General features: G+C 40.7%; 1 protein-coding gene across 1 annotated transcript in view; it reads right to left on the reverse strand.

Annotated features, from left to right (window-relative positions):
- Window positions 1–6,009: 6,009 nt before the first annotated feature.
- mago (mago, exon junction complex subunit) overlaps window positions 6,010–21,725 on the reverse strand; it is a 41,417-nt gene continuing 25,701 nt past the window's right edge. Inside the window, exons 3-4 of the mRNA XM_076198945.1 lie at window positions 17,081–17,274; window positions 6,010–6,433 (exon numbers count right to left, since the gene is read on the reverse strand). Of these exons, the coding sequence (XP_076055060.1) occupies window positions 6,334–6,433; window positions 17,081–17,274 (294 nt within the window). The 3' untranslated portion in view covers window positions 6,010–6,333. The remainder of the gene's footprint in view (window positions 6,434–17,080; window positions 17,275–21,725) is intronic.

Below are 21,725 nucleotides of genomic sequence, written 5' to 3' on the forward strand. Positions count from 1 at the left end.
CACATTTTTTTTCTATGCTAAATAATTTATACATTCATTTCAATTTTTGTTTCATTAGCCACCCAATACACTATGTGAAGTGCTGAGTCCCCAGCATAAAGGAAGTAATGACTGGAGCAAGTTTGTCTGTCACAAAGTCTGTCTGTGCACATAGAAATTGTGAACATAGCAACCTTCTAGTACCTTGTTCTAGGAATGTGCTTTTTCACCATGTTTTTGACAAACCTTGTAAGTAAATGCCATTCCTGCTCTATTGCTGTGTGTGTGTGTACTGTACATACTGCTGCCGTGAATTCTTTTAAAGCCTTCCCAATCGGCCTGACTGTATCATAAATGGAGCTCAATAGAAAAAAGGATACGTAAGGTGGAGATGCAAAGACCAGAGGCAGGTGGTCAGAGAGTATAGGAGCTCTGGGTGAAATAGAGTTGAGGAAGGCACAACTGTTGGAGAACACCAAGTCAGGTTTTACCTGCATTCCACATGCTAGTAATATAGGAAAGTTTGGAGCTAGGAACTTGAGCCTGTAAAATATGGTAAGAGAGTGCAGTTGCCAGCTTACTTCACTGCTGTGCATGTTGTTAAGATGTGGTTGTAATCAAAGTTGTCAATGGAAAAGGTTGGGATGTATGAAATCATGTTGGCAATGTCAACAAAAGGAGGGAAAGGGACCTAGGAAGGTGTTAGAGGGTACATAGGAAGATGGAACTATAACTGGTGCTTAACTTGACTGTGAGCCTGCTCATAATGAAAGTGATCAAGTACAGTTGCCTGAGGGGACTTCTTTGCTAAAAAAAGACACCTGAGAGTGGAGCAAGACCCCTTGGATTTTGGAGGAAGAGGCTGGATTACCCATTGTAGTCAAACAAATGACATCAGGACAATGTTTAGCAATTTCTCACAAGGTTGGGTCTAACTTTGGACTTTCTGGAAAAAACACGCATAAATCCAATTCAAACATGAAGATAGGTGGCTTCAGTGTCTTACTGGTGTTGGAGAGATTTTAGTTTAAAGTTGGTCTTCAGGGTGTGTAGGGTACGCACTTCACAGTCTGGGATAGTTGCACTTCTGTTGGACTGGGCAATGCCATCAGAAGTACTGGTGATTGGGATCACATCATGCAATGTTTCCTTGGTAAGAGTGGTCAGGTTCAGCTTAGGCCTTCCTGTCAATCTGGCTCGTGGTATGGGCACACAGTGCAGAAGCCTACCAGAGGACTTTGGTGTCTCATATGATGTGGAGTGAGGACTGATGATCGGAGAGCATGAGTATGATTTATATTAGAACTTTCAAGCTCAGAAGCTCTGAACTTGAGACATGACAGCCTGGGGTGGGAGGCCTACACTGCCTACCATATGGCCTGTACCTAAGGAATTCCAATGATCACCGTCTACCAATCCCACTATCACTGAAAGACTTATGGTTGTCTATGGGAAGCATGAAATTATTATTAGTTAGTAAGAGAGAAGACTAACAGTGATGAGAAGCTAACCAGTACCACCTGCAGGTAAAAAGGAACAGTTGTTTTCCCTTCAGCTTGCTTTCAAATCTCACTTCAAGATCTTGTCTCCTTCTTATGTAGGAGACAAGACAGTGAGGGGTACAAGGCTTCAATACAGGATTCATAGCGGGCATGGAAAACCTTGGCTTATTGAGAAATAGGTTTCTGGGGATGAAGATATAGAAAAGACTGTAACAAGGAGTGACTGTGCCCATAGTACCGTATGAGACTTGGAATTCAAAAGAACAGAAAGTAAAAGCTTAATTGTGTTTGAGATGAAATGTTTTAGTATGGTGGGGTTGCAAGGATGGATAGTGTGATAAATACAGAGGCAAGATAGAGCAGGAGTGGAAAGGGACCTGGCAGATGGGGTTGATCAAAGAATTGTTGGGATGATTTTGATGTATGAAAAGAATATGAGAAGAATAGAAATGAGTTTGTAATACAGAAGTGGAGGAGAGGAACTTGAGGGTAAGACAGAATAAGGTACATGGACAGGTGAAGGAAGGCAGTGGATGTAAGAGGCATGTCTGCTGAGGAAGAGAAAGGGCAACAGATAAGTGTGAATGAAGTGTCTGTAAATGGATGAGGAAATGATATATCTTAAGAGGCATTTCTTCTCTTCTGCCCTGTATATTTCTCAAGTGGATGAGGAGAGAAGGAGATTGGGGTAGCATGTAATATATTGATAGAAGTAAACCAGTTTCAGCTACTTGGCACTATCATGGTGATCCATTTCTCTGCATTGCCTGGAGTGGAACAGGGATGACCCTTCATCCACAAGAAGCTAAGATTGGTGGGACATTGAAAGAGTTCTCTGAATGGGTATGGGAGAAAGGGCCTTTTGGTAATTCATATATTTACTACTGCTTTCCCTTTGGGCTGCATCAAATTTTTCTCACACATACTACCCCTCCCCCCACATTCCACCTCATGCATCACATCATAATCCATATACAACCATTCTCCATTCACCCGTCTTCTGTCCTCTCCCGTACTTCCTCAACAGACATTCCCCTCTTCCCCAAAGCCCCTTTCACCACATCCATCCATCTCATCCTAGGACGCCCCCTCATGTTCACTCCCTCCACATCTGCCTTCCAAACCTCTTTTACTAGTCTTCACTCATTCTTTCCATGTGTCCGAACCATCCCAATACTCTTTCATCAACCCTATCTCCCAACTCCCTTACATTTGGACAAAACAAAGAAACTAATATAACAATATACAAACAATGCATACGCTCAGTGTTGAATTATGCGAGTCCTGCATGGGCTCCTCAGTGAGACACACCACAACACCCTTCAAATCATACAAAACAAAGCCCTAAAAACAATTACAGGCTGCACAAATACAACACCTACAGACCATTTACACCATGAAACAAAAGTCCTCAAAGTCAAGGACCACCTCGACATGAGAGGCACACAAACACTTGCCGCAGCCACCACAAACACATTACACCCGCTACACTACATAGCAGAACACCCACACACACCAACAAACATTAAAACTACACCCAAAGACCTTTATCACGCACAGATACTCTCTTCTCTTCCTCCACAACCACCAAATACCAGCCTCCAGAAACATATTCATAATCATATCACTCACCGCTCCATTAACACACTGAAAGACAACACACTGCTGCATGCCAGACCCCCTGATATCCACCCTTCTGAATCCTCTCTCCCACGAAAGGACAGAGTCCACTTGGCCAGACTGCGGTGCGGTCACCACCCAGCACTTCTAAGCTACCAGAAGAGGCTGGATGACCGCGTTGTGAACAGCTGCCCAGGATGTAACACTTCACCCCATACCATACAACACATAATGGAAGACTGCATTATACACAATCATGCACGCAAACAACACAACATACGCTCTATAAAGGATTTGTGGGAAAACCCAGTTTCGGCTATGGCATTCCTTGGGGAGACGGGACTGCTCGGACAGACAGTCTAGGGAACGACAACAACAACAACTCCCTTACCACCCCTGTTCTCCTCCTCACCTCATTTCTCACTCTATCCAGCCTAGTAACCCCCATCATACTTCTCAGACACCTCATCTCAAACACATTCTCTCTTATATTCCATGTTTCTGCCCCATACAGTGCTGTTGGCACAATCACTCCTTCATACAATCTCCTCTTAGCCTCCATTCCCAAATGTCTATTCCTCATTACACTTTTTAATCCACCAAGGCATTTACTCGCTTCTCTCAATCTACATTCTACCTCCACCTCCCTTTCCTGCCACATTCGCACTCATGTATCTAAAATTATCCACTTCCTCCAGTCGCTCTCCCTTAATGCTCACTTCCAGTCTGCTGCCACTTTCACCCCTTGTACATCTCATCACCTTACTTTTACCCACATTTATCTTCAACTTTCTTCTTTCACACTCTCCCAAACTCTGTCACCAACTTCCTCAATCCCTCCTCTGATCCTGCTACAAGCACAGTGTTGTCCACAAACAACAGCAGGCTCACATCCCACTTTTCTTTAACCATCTCCAATCCCTGACCCACCACCCTTGCATTTACCTCTCGCACCACCCCATCCATGTATAAATTGAACAGTCAGGGCGACATAACACATCCCTGACGAAGTCCCACCTTTACCTCAAACCGTTCACTCTCTCCATTTCTAATCCTGACACATGCTCTACTACTCTCATAAAAACTCTTGACAGCTCCAAGAAGCTTTTCTCCTATCCCGTATATCTGCAAAACCTCCCACAGTGCCTTCCTGTCTACCCTGTCATAAGCCTTTTCCAGATCCATAAAAAAAAAATCCTTACCTTTTCCTATAGTTTTCTCACATCTGTCTTGCCACAAAAATCAGATCTACGCAACCTCTACCTGTCCTAAATCCACACTGTTCCTCGCCAATTACTTCCTTTGTTCCTCTCCTAATCCTCTCAATCAAGATCCTCCCATAAGCCTTCCCATCTACACTTAACAAGCTAATCCCTCTGAAACTACTACACTCACACTTGTCCCCTTTTCCCTTGTAAAGTGGAACTATACAGGCACTCCTCCAGCAAACATTAAATAACCTCACCAGCCAGTCCACCATCACTGTACCTCCTTTTTTTAGACATTCTGCATGGCATCCCTCCAGACCTGGTGCCTTACCTGCTCTCATCATCTTAACAACTGCCTTCACTTCATCCTTCCTTATTTCTCCTCCAATTTCCTCACTCATCGCGGTCATTTTCTTAGCACTTCCCACTGCAACACTTTCCCTCCCTATCCTCCTTCACATTTAGCAACTCCCTAAAATAATCTGCCCATCTTCCCCTTACTGCCTTCTCTTCCATTATCATCTCTCCTTCTCCTTTTCTGCATGAGGGGACAGAGAGGGAGGTCGCCGATTTAATGAAGCGGCCTTGCTGTGGATGTGCTGTCTTGTGACACTGCCTCTGACCCAGGGCAGTGGACAAGATGCAGGGATGACCTGTCATCCAGGAGGTGCCAAAATAAGAGTGAGGGTAGAGGGTGGAGGGGAGTGGAGTGTATTAGGGATGGAATGGGTGGGAATGGTTGTTATGCCTTTTCTTTTTGGCTACCTCCCTTGTAAGGGGGAAAAGCCTTTGGTATATGTATGTACTACTGCCTTAAGTTTCACTGACTGCTAACCCACAGTCATACAGTGGCTGGTAAGGGCCCTTAAGCCCTCCCATAGTTCTGTCTGTGAGAAAACTTTGGACTATTGTTTGTGTTGTGGGACTGTTTCTACATCACTGGCTTATTGTAGTATGAGGGAAATGGTCACCCATCGTTGGCTCCAAGTGAAAAGGAGGAAATACAGTTGAAGCTGAGAGAAAGAGATCTTGTACCCAGTCTAAGACAAAGTGCCGGTCCCACCTCTAGGTAGGGACAAGGTTGTTGACTGGTATGTAGTGACAGGGAGATAATTCTCTCCGACATTCACCTTGCAAGACCCAATACCATGCACCTATTAGAATGATGCACACTGGTACCCCTGTGCTCTGGACACCATTCAACCTTAGAAATGTACCAACACAGTTTGGGCCTGACCATGCATTCAAGCTGCCCCAGGTGCAACCACCACTCAGAGGACACAGAACATCTCATACTGCAGTGCCACACACTGTCAGTCCCTAGAACACAATATCTAACCTTAGTGACTTATGGTCCCACCCAGAGGCTGTTGTCAGTTACTCGAGGGCTGCAGGTCTTTTGCATGAAACACCAGGGATAATGGACTGATTGGTTGAGATGCATTAATACATATAAAAGTACAGCTTTTTTTCATATAAGAGATACATTTATCCAATCAGTCAGTCACTCCATTGCCTCTGATCTCTTTTACAGAAGACTAGTGGTCTCTAAGTAACTGGCAATAGCCTCCAGGTGTGACCACAATTCACTCAATGAAGATAAATTGTGTTGTTGTCCCGGGATTGCTAGTATGAGGTGCTCTGTGTCTTTTGGGTGATGGCAGAAACAATCACATGAAAGGGTATTGAGAAAAAAGATGTATAGATACAAAATGTTTATCTCCTCCATAAGCATAAACTTACAGAATATGTGTCCCTGTCATATTGTTTTACAACTAATTCTGCAAGTAATTTTGTCATTCACCTCTTGAAAACAATTACAGTTAACCTGTTATTAACTGAAGTACACAACTTACATTTAATGTTACAGTTTCCAATTTTGAGAAAAATTATTGTATGGTTAGACCCATGCCAAAAATAAAATGTGATAAACTAATATGCAATAAAACAATCATACAATTTACATGGTGATAAATTACAAAATAGCTCATCTTGATAGTTTACAAAAAATCACCACTACATCACTAAATGGGTTTAATCTTGAAATGCAGTGCAATCAAGGAGAAGACCAAGCATTTCAAATCCTGTACCAAATAATAAAAACAACGTAGGCCATCAGGGTCCCTGCAAAAGAAGTACCAAATTAGTATCATGTGATGGGTTGTGACATTGTGTCCAAACCTTTTAAATTTCCATACCACATACAGAATTTGTTTCATTATGAAATCCATCTAGCAGAACGAAAACAATTCATCATGACAATATTCTAATAGAAATAATAATAGTAATGATAACAATAATAATTATAATAATAATAATTATAGTCATAATAACAAAAATAATAACAAATTCAGTCTCAAGTATTCAAGTTCAGTACTAAGTGGAAAACTTATAGCCCCACAACAGCTGGCAAAGGTCCTTGAACCTTCCCACAGGTTTCTCCAGGAAAAAATATTACACTGTTGTCTGTGATGTATTGGTGTTGTATCATTTCCATGTTACCATCTGAAAGTAATAGAAAGAGGGGAGGAGTTGCTGGTTGTCACCTCTCCATATGTGAAAAGGTGCAAGAAATAAAATTGACATTGGTGAGAGGGATTTTGGTCCCAGTTCAGAGACCAAGTGTAACTACTCAGAGGCTGCACCTCTTTTTGGAAGTGGGGGGGTTGACAGGCTTTGAAAGAGGACATCTCTGCTGTCCATCTTGCAGGACCACCAAAAGTAGGTACCTGTCATTGGCCCTGCAATTACACATAACTATCCAGATTAGTTTTCTCTCATCTAATACCATACACCAGAGACCAATGATGGGTACTTGCATGTGGTGGTCCTGCAAGATGGACAATGATGCTGCCCATTTTCAAAACCTGCCATCTCCCTCACCTCCAGTAGGAGGTGCAGCACTGAGAGGTTGGCATGTGGTCTCTGCACTGAGCCCAAGATCTCTCTTTATCAGCTTCAACTGTATTTCTTACACCTTTTCACACAAGGAAAGCTGACAACTGACAGCTGCTCCCCTCTCCCACACGGATACAACACAGTTTCTACACAGAGATGTGGGAACATAAGCCAGGGGGTGCATCACTTTACTTGCATGTCTCTCCAAGCAAGCTCCTATGCAGCTACGGTTCCCACTCCTAACAGCTCTCGGCAGGTTCGATCAACTTGCCCCAGTCATGAGTTATGGCAGTATCCCCTTCATCTCCTCTGTTGAGGGTTGTCTCTTGTGTAGACAACCCTGTGTGCAATGTGCCATATGCCCACACCTAAAGCTGACATTCACAAATATTGGTTGTAACAAGACTAGACTGAATCTTGGAATAGTCTCTGGTTTCATACAAAGTTACTCCAGCAATACCCCATGATTCTCTGAGGGCATTCTGTACTAAAGATATTGAAATAGTACTCCACAAGAAAACGAAATGCTAGGATCTGATCAGTTATTGACTTAACTGGTGTGAACTCGGATGCTAAGGCCTCTGAAACTTTGGGAAATGTGAACAAATCCACATCGGCAACAGATGGGCAAGCATCTTACCTGGCACAATATCCAGTGTAATACCACAGTTGTTGTTGTAGTCCTGCTGGTCTCCTTTCCCCTTCTCGATAGGAGCAACCAGAACTTTTTTCCAGTCAGAAGGAATAGTACCAGACTGCTAGACAGCTGACAGTACTGCATGCAACCCATGAATCATGACCTCACCTCCAGATTTCAGCAACTCTATACTTATATTGCAGATGCCAGTTGCCTTTCTGGCTTTTAACTTGCTCAAATCCTCTTTGACATAAAGGGTGGAGATTCATCTGTTGATGGATTGGGAACCACCACCCAATCATTGAGGGGATCTGCTTGAAGGGTCACCCATGAGCCACTGTTTAAAATATTCATCAAAAGGGCTAAAACACTCTCTGCCTGACACTAGCTGCCCATCAGCTGTTTGAACTATGCTCCTCTAGGTCACAGATTTGGAGTGAATTTCTTTAGGGCTCGGTAAGCAGGCCTGAGGTCATTTGCATTAAAGTGGCCCTCAACATCTTCAGCCTGATGTACCTCTCTTTATCCATAATCATAAAAGCATCAGACCCCCATTTCTGAGTCCTATATTGGTCCAGGTTCCTACCCATTCTAGCAGTATGGCCCAATTCTATACTCTCCAGTGTCTCCCATGACACTACAACTCTCCTTGACCTTAAATGCTTTCCAATGCACTCCTGGCAGTTTTTAGTTTCACATTTTAAGAGGTCCCACAGTTCAAGGTACTCAAGAGTGCCAAGTACTTCAAACTGATTAGAGATATACTCCTGGGCATAATCATTCCTGAGCTTCTCCAGATGAAACCCAGATGGGTTACATCTGAGGATTCTCCTGGGTTTGATATGCAGTCAGTATTGCAATCATGAGGCTATGAAGAGTCCTAAAGAATTCAGCACTGATAAACCCTGCAGTTCTGTAGGATCTTCCAATGTGTACAAACAATTAATGTGATCAACCTCCTTAGCCACTTTTTCAGCATTATACCAAGTTTACTGGTGTGACTTTTGTCTCTGGAACCAGGAATCCTCACCCTTTTGGACTTTACAAAGTTCTGAAGGAGAGAACTATTAATGTTCCTGGTTCCGGAATCATTGAGGCCAATACATATTTCATACCCAGCCCTGTCAGTGCTGGTAACCGTATTGAAAATGCCCAAAACAATAAGTGTGTCATGTGGTGGGCACTCATCAATTATATATTCAAGCTTGGCATAAAACATCTCTATAAGTTCATGCACCTCAATAGGAGCATATACTGCAATAAGAGAGGAAGCCCAAAGTGTGCTTCAGATTTACCAATATTATGTTCATCAACCAAAGTAACCTTTATAACTGCATGCTGTAGTCAGCTAGATATACCTACAGCTATTTCCACAAGATGGGCCCCATTAGATGTAGGTTTAATCCTTACTTCTGATCTTGCCATTGCCTGGTCTTCTCACTTCTAGGCCACTATACCTAATCTAAGCTTCTTGAGCTCCAGCAATAAAAAGTGTTGTTGATTGTCCTAGGAAAAAGAATGTTCCAGGTGCTCATATGGAAAGCACACTGGATATTCACCCCAAGCCTAGCCTGATATGTTTATTGTTTTGTCATATGACCTACATATATTTTTCATCAATTATAACCACTTTAATTTGAGCTTTCAAGCTCAATATCAGTTTTATTTTCATTCACCTTTAAACCTACTTAGAAGAAATTTTCTTTTTTCTGATCATTCAATATATATTGTCTCCTGCTATGAGAAGAATGTCATCTGCAAGTATATGGAAATTAAAATATTTCCCATTAACCTCTTTGATACAATGATGCCTACATAGGCATTGTGAGGCACAAGTGGATATATGAGGATGCTGGCATTGGCGTCTTGATTATATATTTTTTGTAGCTGTAGCTGAGTTATCCCCAAATTCTGTGAACTGATTTTATCATATTTTCTGTGTTTATTATTACTGAGAGTAAAAGAGAATGAGTAATTTAGCAGAGACTTTATATTTCATAACACGAGTAGTGTGATGTATCAAACATTAGTCATCTGATGCTGCACGAGAATTTGACTGGTATTGATGATGTTAATGTTTACATCTTAGCATTTTCAACTCATCTCATTCAAAACAAAACAAAAATTCAAACAAGTATTTATTACACATATATTTTTCACCAAACCTCATAAAATTCTATCTAGTCCTTTTTGGTCTCTGGTAGCAGAACAATGTCAATGCCTTGTGTCTTCTAACATTCTAAAATGTTAGAAGATACAAGGCATTCATTAAATGAGATGCTGATGGACGGAGGAAACCTGGTACTTATGGGAGATTTTAACTACAAAGAAATCTATGGGGAAGAGATGACAGTGAAAGGTGGAGAGGATCTATGTGGAAATGTATTACTTGACATGACTATAGAACATACAATGACACAATGGGTAAAAGAAAATACCAGATATAGAAATAATGAACTGTCATGACTAAATTTAATATTTACATCAGAACCTGAAATTGTGGATAAAATTGAATACAAGACACCACTTGGGAATAATGATCACATATTAATAGAGTTTGAACTAAAGAAGGAAATATAAAGAGAGAAATGAGAAATACAGAAATGGAAGACTGATGTATAATAAAACATACTTTGGGAAACTTAAGAAATTTTCTCAAAATGCGAGTTGGGAAAAATTCTACAATGAAGAAACACATACATACATATATATATACCAAGGCTTTTTCCCCCTTACAAGGGAGGTAGCCAAAAAGGAAAAGGCATAAAATCATTCCCACCCATTCCATCCCTGAATACACTCCACTCCCCTCCACCCTCCCTCTTATCTTAGCACCTCCTGGATGACGGGTCATCCCTGCACCTTGTCCACTGCCCTGGGTCAGAAGCAGTGTCGCAAGACACAGCACATCCACAGCAAGGCCGCTTCGTTAAATCGGCGACCCTCCCTCCCCGTCCCCCATGCATAAAAGGAGAAGACGGGGAGAAATCCCTTTGGGCTGCGTCAAATTTTGCTCACACATACTACCTCACCACCCCATCCCCCCATCCATTCCACCTCATGCATTACATCATCCATATACAATCATTCTCCATTCACCCCTGTCTTCTGTCCTCTCCCATCCTTACTCAACAGACATTCCCCTCTTCCCCAAAGCCCCCTTCACCCCATCCATCCACCTCATCCTAGGACATCCCCTCATGTCCACATCTGCCTTCCATACATCTTTTACTAGTCTTTCTTCACTCATTCTTTCCATGTGTCCAAACCATCCTAATACTCTTTCATCAACCTTATCTCCCAACTCCCTTTCCACCCCTGTTCTCCTCCTCACCTCCTCATTTCTCACTCTATCCAGCCTAGTAACCCCCATCATACTTCTCAGACATCTCATCTCAAACACATTCAAACTCCTTCTCTCTTCCTCTCTTATGTTCCATGTTTCTGCCCCATACAGTGTTGTTGGCACAATCACCCCTTCATAGTCTCCTCTTAGCATCCATTCCCAAATGTCTATTCCTCATTACACTTTTTAATCCACCAAGGCATTTACTCGCTTCTCTCAATCTACATTCTACCTCCATCTCCACTCCACCTTTTCCTGCCACATTTGCACCCAAGTATCTAAAACTATCCATTTCCTCCAGTCGCTCTCCCTTAATGCTCACTTCCAGTCTGCTGCCATTTTCACCCCTTGTACATCTCATCACCTTACTTTTACCCACATTTATCTTTAACTTTCTTCTTTCACACACTCTCCCAAACTCTGTCACCAACTTCCTCAATCCCTCCTCCTCCGAGAAGGGATTGACACAAGTGGAAGACACAAGTGGAAGAAAAATGGATGATTTTGATGGAAATTTATAATGGAGTGGATAAATATAAACCAAGACAGAAACAGGAAAAGGTGTATATCAAGTGTTGGTTTCACAGAAGGTGCAGTGAGGCAAAAGATAAAAGAGATAAATCTTGGAAAAGATGAAAAAAAAAAAAAAAAAAAAAAAAAAAATGGAAAGTGGCAAATATATATCAAAGGAATGAATATGTAAAAGTACACAGAGAGGAATAAAGTATGAAAAAGACATAATAGAAAAATGTAAAGACCAACCTAAGCTATTCTATAAATACCTGAATGGTAACCTCAAAAACAAACCGGAAATGGTGAAACATTATGGAAATATTGAATACACAGAAGATTTAGAAATGACTGAAGTTATGAACAATCTCTTCAAGTCTGTTTTCACTAGAGAAAATGTACAGCATTGGGATGAAGGGCATGAAGTGGGATCCCACCTATGAGGGAAATAGTAACACAAAAAGAAATAATGGATCATTTAACGAACCTTGACATCAGGAAATCACACGGCCCAGACAGAATTACAAATTGGATACTAAAAGAATGTAAAGAAGAACTAATGAACAAAATATATAAGTTGCTCACTCAAAGAAGGAAAAATGCCAATATTGTACCAATATATAAAGGAGGAAACAAGGAAGGCCCAACAAATTTTAGACTGTTTTCCCTTACTAGCACTGTAGCCAAAATTTGTGAAAAATTTATTAAGAACAGATGGATAAAACATCTGGAAGAAAACAATATACTAAACCTGAGATAACTTGGATTTAGACGGGGAAGATTATGTGCCACAAATTTGATTTGTTTCTACTCAAGACTAATAGATATAATACAAGATAAGAACAGATGGGCTGATTGTGCTTTCCTAGACTTACAAAAAGCCTTTTGTCTTTAGGATGTGTGCCCCGTGGGGCTACAGGGAGAAGGATGCCTAGTCCCTCTCCCCGTCCCTTTCTTCTCGCCTCTTACGATCCAAGTGGGAAAACTTGGTGGCAGTATTCTTTTCCCCCACCACAGGGAATTCCCCCAATCAGAAAGAGAATACTCAGAGAAATGGTACAGGACAGCAACAAGGGGTTGGGGGACAGCATAACGGAGGGACAGTCGTAGTATAAAAGTGTCATCATTTCTCTATGAACAGAATTTCTTCTATCATAGACAAAATGATGTGTGGCTCTGGTCCGTAGGGGCGCCCCATATAGACCCTAAAGTATCGACTGCATGCTACTTTGCCACAATAACAAGCAGCCAATACCCCAGACAGTGAAATAGACATTTGGGAATGGATGCGAAGAGGAGACTGTATGAAGGAGTGATTGTGCCAACAGCACTGTATGGGGCAGAAACGTGGAACATAAGAGAAGAAGAGAGAAGGAGTTTGAATGTGTTTGAGATGAGGTGTCTGAGAAGTATGGTGGGGGTTACTAGGCTAGATAGAGTGAGAAATGAGGAGGTGAGGAGGAGAACAGGGGTGAAAAAGGATTTGGGAGAGAGGGTTGATGAAAGAATATTAGGATGGTTTGGACACATGGAAAGAATGAGTGAAGAAAGACTAGTAAAAGAGGTATGGAAGGCAGATGTGGAGGGAGTGAACATGAGGGGACGTCCTAGGATGAGGTGGATGGATGGGGTGAAGGGGGCTTTGGGGAAGAGGGGAATGTCTGTTGAGGAAGGAAGGGAGAGGACGGAAGACAGAGGTGAGTGGAGAATGGTTGTATATGGATGATGTTGTGACTGCATGAGGAGGAATAGGCGGGGGGGTGGGGGGGGTGGGGTAGTATGTGTGAGTAAATTTTGACGCAGCCCGAAGGGATTTCTCCCCGTCCTCTCCTTATATGCAAAGGGGGACGGAGAGGGGGGGTCGCCGATTAAATGAAGCGGCCTTGCTGTGGATGTACTGTGTCTTGTGACACTGCTTCTGACCCAGGGCGGTGGGCAGGGTTCAGGGATGACCCGTCATCCAGGAGGTGCTCAGATGAGAGGAAGGGTGGGAGGGGTGTGGAGTGTATTTAGGGATGAAATGGGTGGGAGTGTTTTTATGCCTTTCCTTTTGTGGCTACCTCCCTTGGAAGGGGGAAAAAGCCTTGGTATATGTATGTATGTATGTACAAAAAGCCTTCAACAAAGTACCACAAAAAATTATCAATAAAACTGGAAACCATTGGAGGGATACAAGGTAAACTACTGAACTGGATGGAGGATTTCTTGCATGGAAGGGAAATAAGGGTAGTGCTCAGAGAAAAGATTTCAACTTGGGAAGAGGTGATTAATGGAGTTCCACAGGGATTAGTATTGGCTCCAATAATGTTTGCTATTTATGTGAATGACATGGATTAAGATATGGAATGTTATGTGAGCTTCTTTGCAGATGACACAAAATTGCTGAGGAAAGTGAATACTGAAAAGGATTGTGAATCGCTGCAGAGAGATCTGAATAAATTTTGGAAATGGAATCAGAAGTGGGATGTGGACTTCAACATCAAGAAATGTAGCATAATGGAATTTGGAAATATATATATATATATATATATATATATACAAGCCGCGGGCTTCGCCTTCCTCGGCTTCGCCGGGGGCTTGGCTGCACAAACAGCGGCCTATGGCCGCAGCTTTCCGCGCTCTAATCCCTCGTTTTCCCCTTCGGCCTCAGCCTCGGGGTGGAACCCCAACACGGGATCCCCAGCACGAAGAACGCGAAGAAGAAGAGGAACGCGAAGAAGAATACCACCTGACCCCGACTTACCCAAGCGTTTTTCAAGAATATTTTTAGGACAAAGTGTCACCGTAATACCACCTGTCCCCGACTTCCACAGCGTTTTTTAGAAGAATATTTTTATTTAGACTTAGATATATATATATGACAATATAAAATCAGTACAAAGGAAGTAAAGAAAGTGGGATCTGAAAAAGACCTGGGAGTAATCATCATAAATGACATGTCTCCTGATAAACAGAGAAACAAAACTGTCAGAGAACTCTACAACTTGCTAAAATCAATAAAGGTACCTTTCACCTACTTGGACAAATAAATGGTGAAGAAAATACTAGTCACACTAATAAGGCCTAGACTGGAGTATGCTGCAACACTATGGTCACCAGTACCAAAAAGAATATAAAGAAAATTGAAAGAATCCAGAGAGCAACTACAAAGATAGCCCCAACACTTTCAAAATTGTCATATGAGAAGAGATTGTCAAAACTGAAATTACTGAATCATGAAAGGCATGGAAGTCCTTGATAGAGAATACTTACTAAATTGGGGTAAGAGAATTACAAGGGGACATGAAAAGAAACTCAAAACGGACAGTTATAGGGGAGAGAAAAAACAAATCTTTCCTCATAGAGTGGTAGGTGTCTGGAACAGACTAGATGAAACAATAGTGTGTGCAAAACCTATACACAAATTTATGAGCAAACACACTGTGAGATACAAAGACAGGACACCACAAGCATAGCCCCCTTCCCGTAAGATACAACTAGGTAAATACACTAAACTATTTACTATTCATTCTCACCCATTTTTACCAACCTCCCTCCCATATTTAAAATTTTTGCATTCACTTCTCATCACTATCCATATATATCCACTGTCATTCCTATCGATCTATCTGCATGCCACAGGCTTGTTTCCCTTTATGAGGGAGGTAACCAAGTCAAGGCATGCACCCACTCCCATCCACCACCTTATCTTAGCTCCTCATGGATGAAGGGTCATCCCAGTCTCCTGCCCATTGCCAGACATTATCACAGGGTAGATGGGAAAGGAGTGTGGAAGGTATTACAGTTATATGGGATTGGGGGAAAGCTGTTAGGGGCAGTACCAAGGTTTTATAAGAGTAGTAGTCTGTGCTAGGATTGAAAACGGAGAGAGTGAGCAGTTTGAGGTAAAGGTGGGACTACATCAGGGCAGTGTCATATTGCCATGGCTGTAAGATGTAAGATGAAGTGGTACGAGAGGTACCTGGTAAATGTGAGGGTGATGGGAAAGGGATTAGAGGTGATTAGAGACAGTGGAGAGAAGTAGGAGGTGAGCTAAATGTTGTTTGCGGACAACACAATACCTGTGGCAGGGTTGGAGGAGGGATTAAGGCAATTAGTGATGGAGTTTGGGAAGGTATGCAATAGGAAGTTGAAGGTAAATGTGTGGGTAAATATAAGTTGGAAGTAAGTCTTCAAGGAGAGGCTGGAGGAAGTGGGTAGTTTTAATGTATTTGGGGTCACATGTGGCAGGAATTGGAGGAATGATGATGGAGGCAAAATGTAGATAGAGAAAAGCAAGTAAATGCATAAGGGGATTGAAAAGTTTTAAGAAAAATAGGCACTTGAGAATGGATGTAAAGAGAATATATGAAGGGTTGCTTGTGCCTATGACAATTTATGAGACAAACTTGGAATTTATGAGAGGCAGAGAGAAGTTTAAATGTGTTTGAAATGAAGTGTCCTACAGGGGGAGAGTAGGGGAGGACAGGGAGGTCCCAGATAAAAGATCATTAGGGTGGTTTGGGCATATGGGAAGAATACGTGAAAAAATATTAGCAAAAGATATGTGGAAAGCAGAGGTGGATAGAGTGAACTTGAAAGGACAACTGAGGATGAGGGGAATACCTGTTGAGCAAGGGAGAGGGCAGGGGATACAAGTGAATGGAAAATGGTTATTTCTCCCCATTTTTTCTATTTTCTGCATAAGGGGATGCTGTGGTAGGGTTGCCATGTATGTGAAGTGGACTTGCTGTGGATGTGCTGTGTCTTGCTGCATTACTTTTGAGTGTCATCTGTTGTCAACTCTTTCGATGTCCAGAGTGCATGTGGGGAGGGAGAGAGGTGGTCACCAAAAGAGTGAAGAAGCTTTGCTGCAGATGTACTGTGTCTTGCTGCATTGTGTTTGATCCAGGGCATTTAGTGGATACAGGGATGACCCATCATCCATGAGGAGCCAAGATGGGAGGAGCAGAAAGGGTGGTGGAAGGAGTGAAATGGGTGGGCATAGGTATGTGCCTCTGATTTAGTTACCTCCCTTAAAAAGGGGGGAAAAGCTCTTGGTAAATAAATTAGCAAGAGATACATAAGCAAGTATAAATCATATGACCTATGGCACCATATAAACAAAGTTTAAGCAGTGATTGCATTCCCTTGTAGAAGCCGCAACCCACCAGAGTGCATACAAGGCTGGTCCTGATTCTTATTGAAAATTGAGCTAATGTTACAGTCTTGTAAGCAGAAGGCAAGATGGAAGCAGTTTATAGGTTCTAACAGGTTTGTTAAAATAATTTCAGTAAACTGTTGCAGAACATAGCCATGCTATCATTTCACAGGTGTCATTAAATCCAACCCTGTCCAGGATTTTATTTGGGGGGTTTGCAAATACACACACACAACTTACTTTGAATTGTTGACATCTACTAGGGATCCAATCTTTGATGTGGTGAAAGAAATGTGTTCATCACCAATAACTATCTCCAATTCTTGACGACCAACTCTGTCTGGTTGTGGCCACAATGCATCATCTTCCTGCATGATCTCTGAATCATCAATGATTCGTTTCAGTTCTTCCATTACACATCGGTGAACATATGCCTAGTGAGACAAAATGTAAAAAAATAAGATTAATAAATATTCTAACAGGTTTTACTCTCATTCACATCATCAGATGATTTCAGCCGATCTGGGACAAAATGGAGGTCTTGATTTTGTAAATGTGCCTTAATTTTGCCACAAGTCTATTCCACCTTGTGCTGAACAAGACTAGCTTTAGTTAGGACACCCATTCTCTCATGTTACATTTGATCTCTCGCATATGGTATTTGGAGGGGGGGGGGAATCTTGTCTGTAGTTTGCATAGCTTTGTGGGAGGTAGGTTCATGTTGCAGCTTTCTTTCTTACTGGATCCACATTTTCTGCATGAGGGGATGGAGAGGGGGGGTCGCCGAATTAATGAAGCGGCCTTGCTGTGGATGTGCTGCGTCTTGCAACACTGCTTCTGACCCAGGACAGTGGACAGGATGCAGGGATGACCTGTCATCCTGGAGGTGCCAAGATAAGAGGGAGGGAGGAGGGTGGAGGGGAGTGGAATATATAGGAAATGGAATGGGTGGGAGTGGTTTCTATGCCTTTTTTGGGGGGGGGCTACCCCCCATGTAAGGGGGAAACAGCCTTTGGTATATGTATGTACTTAATAATAACTGCTGATTTGAGTTTGAACAAGCTTCACTCCCTGGAAACCCACAACCCTAGTGGCTGGCAGTGGTCCTTAGACTGTTCTATAAATCTCTTTGAAAAGAAACATTGGACTTGTCTGCATTGTCTAAGTGTGAGACTATTTTCATGTTATAGAGCTGTAAAAGAGGAAGGGAGCAATTATATATATATATTTAACCTAGTTATATTTTATGGGAAGGGGAGCTATGCTCATGGTATCCAGTCTCTGTATCTCACCATACCTAATTTGCTCTTAAATTCTTGTATTGTTTTTGTACACACTATTGTTTTGTCTATGGGGTAAGCTGTTTTTATCCAGGTCTCTTCTATAACTGTCCTTTTTGAGTTTCTTTCCATGTCCTCTTGTGTTTCTTTTGTCCCAATTTAGTAAGTCCTCTCTATCAAATATTTCTGTGCCTTTCATTATTCTATAGATGGTCAGTAGGTTGCCTCTCTCTTTTCTTTGTTCCAAAGTCAGTAACTTCAATTTAGCCAGTCTCTCTTCATATGACGAGTTTGAAAGTGCTGGGGTCATTTTTGTGGTTGCTCTCTGGATTCTTTCAATTTTCTTTTCTTTTTGGTACTGTGTGACCATGTCACAGCATACTCCAGTGCCTTATTAATGACTAATATTTTTTTTTAATACTTTCTTTGTCCAAATAGGTAAACACCACTTTTATTGATCTTAGCAAGTTATAGGATTCTCCGACAATTTTGTTTATCAGGACATGTCAATTGAGATAATTACTCCCAGGTCTTTTTCAGATTCCACTTTCTTTACCACCTTAGTTCCAATTATATATTATCCTGATATTCTTTCTTTACTTTTACCGAACTCCATTATGCTACATTTCTTGATGTTGAAGTCCACTTCCTATTTCTGACTCCATTTGCAAACCTTGTTTAGGTCTGTAGCGATTTGCAGTCCGTTTTGATTTTCACTTTCTTAAACAATTTAGCATCTTCTGCAAAGAAGCTCATGTAACATTCCACATCATCATCCATGTCATTCACATAAATAGTGAACATTATTGAAGCCAACACAGATCCTTGTGGGGCTCCACTAATCACCTCCTTCCAACCTGAATACTTTTTTTCTGAGTACTACTCTTATTTTTCTACCATGCAGGAAGTCCTCCATCCAGTTTAGCAGGTTGCCTTGGATACCTTCTATGTTTTTCATTTTTTTTTCTTATAATTTTTTGTGTGGTACTTTGTCAAAGGCTTTTTGTAAGTCCAAGAAAGCACAATCAGCCCATCCATCCCTTTTTTGTATTATACCTATTAGTCTTGAGTAAAAACAGGTTAAATTTGTGGTACACTATCTTCTCTGACTGAATCCAAATTGTCTCAGGTTTATTATATTGTTTTCTTCCAGGTGTTTTAACCATCTACTCTTGATCATTTTCTCACAAATTTTGGCTACAGTGCTTGTTAGGGAGACTGGTCTGTAATTAGTTGGTTCTTCCTTGTTTCCTCCTTTATATATTGGTACAATATTGGCATTTTTCTAGTCTTCTGGTATTTTTCCTTCTTTGAGTGAGCAACTTAGGTTGTATATTTTATCCACTGGTTCTTTACATTCTTATAGTATCCAGTTTGCAATTCCATTCGGGCCATGTGATTTCCTATTGTCAAGGTTCGTAAATTGTCCCATTATTTCATTTTGCATTATTATTATTATTTTGCTCATGGGGGAGATCGCACTTTGCTTCTTTCATCCCAATGCTGTACTTTTTCTCTAGTGAAAACAGACTTGAAGCGATTGTTTATAACTTTGCTCATTTCTAGATCTTCTGTGCATTCTGTATTTCCTTGGCATAGTTTCACCATTTCCTGTTTATTTTCAAGTTTACCATTCACATATCTATATAATAGTTTGGGTTGATCTTTACATTTTACTATGTATTTTTCATAGCTTTTTTTCCTATCTACACATTTTTACATATTCATTTCTATAGTTGATATATATTTGCCATTTTCCTTTTTTTTTTTCTTTTCTCCACCTTTTCCAAGCTTTGTCTCTTCTATCTTTTGCCTCACTGCATCTTCTGTTGAACCAGCATTTAATGTACACCCTTTCTTGTTTCTGTCTTGGTATGTACCTATTCACTCCTTCATTATAGATTTCCATCAAGATCTCCCATTTCTTTTCCACTTTTGTCTCTTCAATGCAGAATTTTTCCCAAATTTGCATTTTGAAAGAATTTCTTAAGTTCCCCAAAGTCCATTTTGTTGTACATCTGTCTTCCTTTCCTGTCTTTATTTCTCAATACTTCCTCCTTTAGTTCAACCTCTATTAGTATGTGGTCACTCTTTCCAAATGATGTCTTGTATTAAAGTTTATCCACAATTTCAGGTTCTGTTGTAAATATTAAATCTAGTCTCGCCAGTTCCTCATTACTTCTATATCTGGTATTTTCTTTTACCCATTGTGTCACTGTATGTTCTAGTCATATCAAGTAATACATTTCCCCATACATCCTCTCCGCCTTTCACTGTCGTTTCTTCCCAACATATTTCCTTGCAGTTAAAATCTCCCATAAGTACCAGGTTACCTCCATCCTTCAGCATCTCGTTTAATGAATGCCTTGTACCTACAAACATTTTTGAATGCTCACCCTCTTTCCAAGAGCCCATTTTCAGGAGCACATACATCACTACAAACTTTCTACTTTTCATGTTACTGTCTTCAACTTTTATCATGATCATTTTCACATTGTTTTCACCCACTGTAACCTTTGTCACATTTAAGTTTTTCTTGGCCAAAAACATGATTCCTCCACCTTGTTTCTCATTTCTGTTTTTTATTTCAATAATTATACAACCCATGTCCAACACTATTTGGTGGTAGTGGACCCTTTAATTTCGTCTCCACAATTCCCATTATGTCTGGTTTTTGTTCTGACAGGTAATCATTTAGCTCAATCCTGAGATTAATCCATCTATATTAGTAAAGGTCACTTTTAATTTTTTTTTTTATCCATTCCATTTTCTTTTGTTTTTTCATTTCATTTGCCTTGGTGTACCATTTTCTCAACTTCATGTCTAAGACTCTCCAATAGAACCCCTTTCTTTTGGTCTCCATTTTTTTTTTTTTTTTTAAGCTTCATCTCTTAGAGTCTTCTCTCTTTCCTCAACATTCATTTCTCTTTTTATCCATATATTGCTGTAATGTTCACTCTTTGCTAACTTACCTGTTTTTGCCAGTATGTCTTTTGCTACTATTTGCAATCTTAGTTTTATCTTTAGGGGTCAATTTCTTTCTTTAAAATATTGTCCCATTCTATATACTTCCATTTATTTTCCTACTTCTTGGTCATTATCTTGTACTTCTTTTAAAATTGCTTTTGTCATTTATTTTTCTGCTTTTTCTCTAAAGTACCTATGTTTTTCCTTTACACCATATACTACAATACACTTTTTTCTATCCACTGTATCTCTCACCCAATTTGCTTTTTCTTTGATTACCTGAATAATTGTGTCCTTTGCATTTTCCTGCATCTGTTGTTGTACTATCTTAAAAAAGCTGTCTTCGTTTTCTCTGTTTTCATTCCATTTCTTAATCTGCTAATTTTCCTCACCAAAGTTTTCTTAAATTCTTTCAGACATTGCCTGTATTTTGTAATTTACCTTTTTAAATTCTCACTACTGATACTCTGTTTTTCATCTTTTCATTTTCACATTCAACCTCAATTAGTTATTTTTTTAATTCACTTAACTCATTATTTATTTTGGAATTCTTCTTAAGGTCACATACCTCTATATCTAATTCAAAATAGTCTTTCCTTAAAATCACAATCTCTTTCCTTAATTCCATAAATTCTCTC

This window comes from Oratosquilla oratoria, chromosome 15 (assembly GCF_046742065.1).
Source record: "Oratosquilla oratoria isolate Oo_2021 chromosome 15, ASM4674206v1, whole genome shotgun sequence".
NCBI classification, from domain to species: Eukaryota; Metazoa; Arthropoda; class Malacostraca; order Stomatopoda; family Squillidae; genus Oratosquilla; species Oratosquilla oratoria.